A 7743-nucleotide genomic window follows, 5' to 3' on the forward strand; every position below is an offset into this window, starting at 1 on the left:
GTCTTGATCCTAATCCTGACCCCAATCCTGATCCTGATCCTGATCCCAATCCTGATCCTGGTCTTGATCCTGATCCTGATCCCAATCCTGATCCCGATCCTGATCCTAATCCTGGTCCTGGTCCTGGTCCTGGTCCTGGTCTTGATCCTGATCCTGATCCCAATCCTGATCCTGATCCTGATCCCGATCCTGATCCCAATCCTGATCCTGGTCTTGATCCTGATCCTGCTCCTGATCCTGATCCTGATCCTGATCCCGATCCTGATCCCAGTCCTGATCCTGGCCCTGGTCCTGCTCCTGATCCTGCCCCTGATCCTGATCCCAATCCTGATCCTGATCCCGATCCTGATCCCAATCCTGGTTCCAATCCCAATCCTGATCCTGATCCCAATTCTGATCCTGGCCCTGGTCCTGCTCCTGATCCTGCCCGTGATCCTGATCCCAATCCTGATCCCGATCCTGATCCTGGTCCTGATCCTGGTCCCAATCCCAATCCTAATCCTGGTCCTGATCCTGATCCCAGTCCTGATCCCAATCCTGATCCTTGTCCTGCTCCTGGTCTGATCCCGATCCTGGCCCTGGTCCTGATCCTCATCCTGCCCCTGATCCTGATCCTTATCCCAATCCTGATCCTGATCCTTATCCCAATCCTGATCCCGATCCTGGCCCTGGTCCAGATCCTCATCCTGCCCCTGATCCTGATCCTGATCCTTATCCCAATCCTGATCCTCATCCTGCCCCCGATCCTTCTCCTCCTCCTCCTCCTCCCTCTGTTTTCCCTCCCGATGTGTCCCAGCCCTGCAGGTTGGGGCAGTTCCTGCCCCCCCCGGTTCTGTTCTCCCAGAGTTTGGCAGCAGATGGGATGGGGTGTGTAGGGAGAGCCTCTCTTTGTGTCCATCTGTCTGTCCAGCCTGGCAAAGGGCTAATCCAGGATCCAGGGGCTGCTCCTGGGCGTGTTTGGGGGTCCCTGGATGGAATCCACTCTGCTGGGTCATCTCAGGAACCTGCAGAGCAAGGACAAATGGGGAAAAATAGGGAAAAACTTCTGGGGCAAAGGGGACCAGGCATGCCTGGCACCCCATTTCTGTCACAAAGAGCTGTGAAATGTTACATTTAAAAACAATCCCTGGATGTGAGCGCTGCAGGGGAGATCTCCCTGCCTGGAGCTGCCATCCTGCCCCCAAACCCCACAGATGGGCTTTGTCCCCTCTGCTTCTTGCCCCAAAACAGCAGCAGGGAGAGGCTCTCATGCCTGGAGTGCCACTGCCCAATTTGGGGACGAGTTTTGCTGCAAATGAGCACCAAGACTCAGCCCCTTTCCTGCTCTGCCTCATTCACCTGCGTCCCAACAACAAAAAAAGAGAAACTCCGAAATTCAGCCCTGTCCATGCTGCTCTTGGAGCTGTGACCCGACCTGGCTGCGGTGGCTCAGCTCCAAAGGCTCAGCTCTGCTTTAAATACCCGAATTTCCCCCTCAGGAGGTGGGTGAAGCCCCGGCCCCCCCGGCAGAGCAATCCCAGCTGATGAAATGGCTCCTCAAGCAGCTTAGGCGCTCCTCATTAGCAGGGGGGCATTAGCCCCGTTTCACCACCCCGAGTTCATCCACTCCATTGCTCCAGCACACAAAGTTGGATTTAAAAATCCTTCAGCCAAAAAGTCCTAATGGTCATTTCAGGAGGGGCCACTGCAACAGAATTGTCGCATTTATCTGTTTATTTTTTATCTATTTATCTATTTATTTATTTGTCCATTTATTTATTTATTTATCTTTTTTTTTTCCTGGGGAAAAAGAGGGAGAGGAGAGGAGAGGAGAGGAGAGGAGAGGAGAGGAGAGGAGAGGAGAGGAGAGGAGAGGAGAGGAGAGGAGAGGAGAGGAGAGGAGAGGAGAGGAGAGGAGAGGAGAGGAGAGGAGAGGAGAGGAGAGGAGAGGAGAGGAGAGGAGAGGAGAGGAGAGGAGAGGAGAGGAGAGGAGAGGAGAGGAGAGGAGAGGAGAGGAGAGGAGAGGAGAGGGAGTTTTTTTGGTTTTGGATTTTTCTTGAATTATTTTTCTTGGGGAAAAAGAGGGAGAGGAGTTGAGTTTTTCCCCCCAGTCCTGAGGGACTCCTCCTGCTTTCCTGCACCAGGGTAGCTGATCCATACCCTGCAGGAAAGGATCTGTGTATAAATACCTATCTATATATTTCTAAATATAAAAAACCACACGTAAGACCATAATGCGCGATATAAATCCAAATATAACACATAAAAGAAAGGCAGAACCGCGGATATCTTCAATGTACACAAACACACGCTGCTGGGGCGGGTGAGCGCTGCCTGCGGCGGGCACCCCGCACCAAACCAAGTGCGGGTGCGGCTCCAGCGGGCACCAAGCGCTCCCGTGGGGTTCCCGGCTGGCACCGGGGGCTCTCGGGCCGCCCCCTCCCCGGTTTTGGCAGCTGCCGAAGGAGCCCCCGCTGTCCCCCGGCCCGGGGCCGTGCCCGGCGCTGGCAGCGCTGCACAACTCGCGAGCCCCGCGCTCATTAAAGCCCCGCGCTCGCCGTTCCTATTCTTTCCCAGCTTTTTCCTCATCTATTTACCATTTACCAGCTCATCCATATGGAAGGCATGGCTTGCACTTGCCGGAGAACTGTACTTTTAGGACTAATTGATTCGGGTAATTAATTTGTTCTACCTGCTGGATCAGATGGAGACGCTGTCCGTGTGCCCAAGGATTAGCACTTGTCTTTCTAACATCTTTCTTAATTATCTAATAGCATGGGTTGTGCGAATTCTGCCTCTATTAGAACACTTTTACTATTAACGGGAGTGATTGGAATTGTGATGACAACTCGATTTCAACAAATTAGAGCTTAAAATCAGGAGATGAAGGAGAAGCGCCTTCTTTTAATTTCCCTGAGTTTAACATCAATAATTAGAGCAATTTTCCGAGATGCGAACCGAAATTATCTCGGCTATGATGTGGTGTATCACCCTCATTTGAGCAAATTGACTCCGGGGAAATGAATGGTGCAGATTAGAGGGGTGAGGAAAGGCAAAAAAAAAAAAAAAAAGAAAAAAGACAAACAGAGGAAAGACCCAAAAAAATAATAATAAAAAAAAGTGTTGGCGCAACAGAGAGCGGGGAAGGGATGGGAAGAACAAGGGATGGGAACAAGGGATGGGAACAAAACCGCGGTGGGATGAGAGCCGAGAGGGACGGGAGGAGCTGCGTGGCGGGGACAGGTTGGGAGCGGAGCGTGGGAAAGGAGCGCTGCTTTATTTTCCCCCAAGTTTTTTTTCTTTCTTTATTTATTTTTAAAAGGGAAAAAAAAAAACAAACAAAAAAAACCAAAACAACCCCAAAAAGCCAAAGCAGGAGATCCTCCCGCGTTCGGGGAAACGCTGGCAGCGGGGCTGAGCGCGCTGGTGCGGAGCCCTGCGCGGGGGAGGCTGCGGAGCTCTGCGGCTCCGGGCGGCTCCTGGCCCCCTCCTCGCCCCCTCCTCGCCCCCTCCTCGCCCCCGGGGTGCTCTGGGTGGCCCTGCAGGCCCGTCCCCCCCCCGCTCGCCATTGGCTCAGCGCGCATCCCCCTTCCCAGCGCGCCTCAAAGGCGCGCAGCGCCCCGCGCATCCCCGACGCGCCCGCCTCGCCTCCCCCGGCTCCGCCGGCTCATTTCTGCCTGGGGGATTCATATTTTAAAAAAAAAAATATTATTGTCGCTGTTTATTTTGACTGCGGATTGAAAAAAAAAAAATTCTTGATTTCTTTATTTACATCACCATTTTCATTTCTTCCCTGCCGGCCCGGGGGTGCAGCCGGCCGCCCCCCGTCTCTGCTGCCGCAGCCCGGCGCGGCTCCGTCCCTTGCCCGCTGCCCGAGGAGGGCCATGAACCTCAACTTCACCTCGCCCGTGCTGCCGGTCTCGACGGGCCGGCCCACCTCGTTCTTCATCGAGGACATCCTGCTGCACAAGCCCAAACCCCTGCGGGAGGTGACCCCCGAGCACTTCCCCGGCTCGCTGGCCTCCCGCGTGCCCCTCTTGGACTATGGGTACCCCCTGATGCCCACCCCGACCCTGCTGGCGCCTCACCCGCACCCCGCCCTGCACAAGCCGGAGCATCACCACCACCACCCCTATTTCCTCACCGCCTCGGGTAAGTGCGGCTGCACCGCCGGGTCGGGGCGTCCAGCGGGGGCCTCGGGTGGGGACTCGGGTGAATCTTGGACATCCCTCACCACCAGCCTGGCTGCATCCCCCAGGGCAGGAGCCGCTCGCTCCGCGGCAGCCCCTTCGTTAGCGGATGTCCGAAACCTTGAGGGTCTCTCTCTCTTTGCCTTTAATTTTATTCTTTTTTCAACGTTTTTATTTTATAAAACCTCGCGTTTCCCTCTCGTTGTCCAAGCGGGCTCCGCTTCTCCATCTCCAGCAGCCCCGCTGTGGCTGCGCCGCTCCTCTCCCCACCCTCTGCGGAGGCTCTGCCCGTGCCCGGGCCCGTTCTTGCTCTTTGCAAGGAGAAAACCTCCCAAGTTTCCCAAGCCGCGTGCCAGCGGGGCCGTCAAGGATCGCATCCCCCTCCCCAGGCTTTTCCAGGGCTCCCCCGGTGTTTTCCGTGCCCATTTCGTTGTGGTTTCCCCGCCGGGAGGGTTCAGGTGCCCGCGCCAGCCTCGAGTCCCCTCCGGTGGCGGCGCTGCTCGGGCTCCCTTCACCGGGAACTCCCAAACCCAAACCAATCAATCGACCTCAAAAAACGAAATCAACGAAAAAAACCACAAAAAACTCAAAGAGGCAGAGGCAGAGCCCACCCCGAGCCGCGGCGGGACGAGTCCGACATTTCTGGGGGTTTTCCCCGGTCCCCTCTCCCTGGCCGACCGCAGCCGGGTCCCCGCCGTGTGTCCCCCCAGGAATGCCGGTGCCGGCGCTTTTCCAGCACCACGCTCACGCCGAGCTGCCCGGGAAGCACTGCCGCCGCCGCAAAGCCCGCACCGTGTTCTCCGACTCGCAGCTCTCCGGCCTGGAGAAGAGGTTTGAGATCCAGCGCTACCTCTCCACGCCCGAGCGGGTGGAGCTGGCCACGGCCCTCAGCCTCTCCGAGACGCAGGTAGGGCAGCGGGGACTGGCTCTGGCACCTGGCCCCAGCCCTCATCCCATGGGTCCAGCATCCCCGCATCCCGGGAGCATCCCCCACATCCCGGGGAGCATCCCCCACATCCCAAAGAGCATCCCCCACATCCCGGGGAGCATCCCCGCATCCCGGGGAGCATCCCCACATCCCGAGGAGCATCCTCAAAACCTGAGGAGCATCCTCGCATCCCGAGGAGCATCCCCACATCCCGAGGAGCATCCCCGCATCCCGAGGAACATCCTCATATCCTGAGGAGCATCCCCACATCCCGAGAAGCATCCCCCACATCCCATCCTTTCAGCATCCCCGGATCACTTCCAGCATCCTATCCCCGGCACCTGTTCCCAGCCCTCATCCCATGGATCCAGCAACCCCACATCCCGAGGAGCATCCTCCCATTCCAAAGAGCATCCCCCACATCCCAAAGAGCATCCCCACATCCCGAGGAGAATCCTCAAAACCTGAGGTGCATCCCCACATCCCGAGGAGCATCCCCACATCCCATCCTTTCAGCATTCCCCGGATCACTTCCAGCATCCCCGCATCCCCTCCAGCATCCCCACATCCATATCACACCCAGCATCCTTCTCCTTTTAATTTTTACCACTCTTTTTCCCTTTTTTTCCCCCTCCCAATCTTTCCCCCACTTTCCCTCCTCTCCCCAGGTGAAAACCTGGTTCCAGAACCGCCGCATGAAGCACAAAAAGCAGCTGCGGAAGACACAGGACGACCCCAAGCAGGCGGCCGGGGAGGAGAGCCGGGAGCAGAGCTCCCCCGAACCCGAGCTGCCCGAACCGGCCGGGACCGAGCCCCGCAAGGGCCCCCCCGGCCCCTTCCTGCTGCAGGACCCCGAGGACGAGGTGGACATCCTGGAGGAGGGGGACATCTGCCCCCACCACCTCTAGCGGGCTCTGCTGCCTCTCCTTGGCCCCCGAAGGGCTCGGGAAGGGGGCGCGGGTGTGGGGGAGCCCCCTGCCCTCCCTGGCGATGTCCCCGAGGGGGCCGGGACCCCGCGGTGCCCCCCGGCATCGCCCCAAGGCTGGGCTTTGCTCGGAAATGAAAGGAGCCGAGGTTGTTTTAGGTTCCCCCTTTCCCTCCGAAATGTCGGAGTTTTTTTTCCTCGTTCCCCGAACTTTTCCTCGGGTGTGAAATAAATGTGTACTCGTGGCAGCATGTTGTGGTTCCTGGGAGAGGCAGGCAGGGCGAATTTCACCCTTTATTCCCCGAATCCCTGAATCCTCGCCGCTCTCCCCACGCTCGCCGTCTCCATCCCCAGCGCGGGGGGAGGTCGGGCAGAGCTTTTCCAAACGTGCGTAAATAAAAAAAGATTTGTAAGAAAAAACCCTCCGAAGGAACAGGTAAGGCAAAAAAAAAAAAAAAAAAAAAAAAAAAAATCCCGTTTATTTCATTCCGCTGTGGGGAAGTGAAGGGGGAGCATCACCAAGAACTCGATCTCGCCTCGGCTGCGCGGAGCAAACGGCGCTCCCAGCCAGAAAAAAGGGAATTTCTACAGCTTGGAGAAGTGTGGGCAGCGTGGTTCCTGCCCGGTTTAAAGGTGTGGATGCCGGATAATTCCGTTTTTCCTCTGAAACAGCCCCGGAGCGGCTCCCGCGCTCGGCTCCCGTCCCCTCCCGCCTCCCTGCGCTCAGCTGGAGCAGCCCCGCTTTGCCTTTACCTTCCTGCCAGGGAAATTGGGTTCATTTCCAGGTAAATTCTGATTTTTTTTTTTTTATTTTTTATTATTTGGTTTTGGTTTTGGGCTGAGCTGCTGGCTGGGAAATGCGCCGGGAGCGCGGCGGAGCTTCAGCATCTCTGGGAGGAGATGTTGGGATTGGGATTGGGAATTTTCCAGGGAAAATTTCTGCTGAAAATTCTGAAAAATTGCTGAAAATTCTGAAAATTCTGGCTCAGCATCCCCTGCTGCAGCAGCACCACGGCGGCGTGGCGGGGTCTCCTGAGCTGATTGAATTTATTTCCTTTTTTTTTTTTTTTTGGTTTTTTGTTTTTTTTTTCTCGGGAATTTCATTTGGTTGTCTGTGGTTCTTATCACTTTCAGGGCATTTTGGATGATGGGACATGTCGTTTTGTGAGGGGAAAACGTTTAATTTTCCTGTTTCATATATAAAATATAGATGATTGAAATGTGTGTGTTCGCTTCCTCTTTTTTTGTGAGTCTGCCGTTCTAGTTTTTTACGTGAAAAATAAAGAATCACACATTGTGTTTAGAAGAAAACCCCCAACACCCATCCACCTACCCAGGAAAAGCTGCGTGTTTTTAATGAATTCTTTCAGGACAAAATGCCACCAGTCTCCCTAAAAAATTAGGATTTTGGAAGCAGAGCCGGCTGGAAATGCCACTCCCAGCTCCGCTTTCTCCCTTTCTCCCAAATCCCGTGGGCAGGGAAGTGATGGCAATTTAAAAACCTGGGAATTTCGCACTTTTTTCTGTGTATTTTGCTCTGGGATTATTGTCAGCCTCTCCCCCCGCAGGTTTCATCTGGAATTATTAAAATTAAGGTCGGATCCACATGGTATTTATGGGATCTGTATGATATTTATGGGATCTGTATGATATTGATGGGATCTATATGATATTTACAGGATCTATATGATATTTATGGGATCCACATTATATTTATGGGA

At 55.2% G+C, this 7743-nt stretch overlaps 1 protein-coding gene across 1 annotated transcript; it reads left to right on the top strand.

The window, feature by feature from the left end:
• Positions 1 to 3726: 3726 nt before the first annotated feature.
• On the top strand, positions 3727 to 6032 carry BSX (brain specific homeobox). Its single transcript, XM_036397554.2, has 3 exons — positions 3727 to 4131; positions 4880 to 5076; positions 5766 to 6032. The coding sequence occupies exons 1-3, from the start codon at positions 3864 to 3866 to the stop codon at positions 6003 to 6005; spliced, it is 705 nt and encodes a 234-aa protein (XP_036253447.1). The 5' UTR covers positions 3727 to 3863; the 3' UTR covers positions 6006 to 6032.
• The last annotated feature ends 1711 nt before the right edge of the window (positions 6033 to 7743 follow it).

This window comes from Molothrus ater, chromosome 22, assembly GCF_012460135.2.
Source record: "Molothrus ater isolate BHLD 08-10-18 breed brown headed cowbird chromosome 22, BPBGC_Mater_1.1, whole genome shotgun sequence".
Classification (NCBI taxonomy): domain Eukaryota; kingdom Metazoa; phylum Chordata; class Aves; order Passeriformes; family Icteridae; genus Molothrus; species Molothrus ater.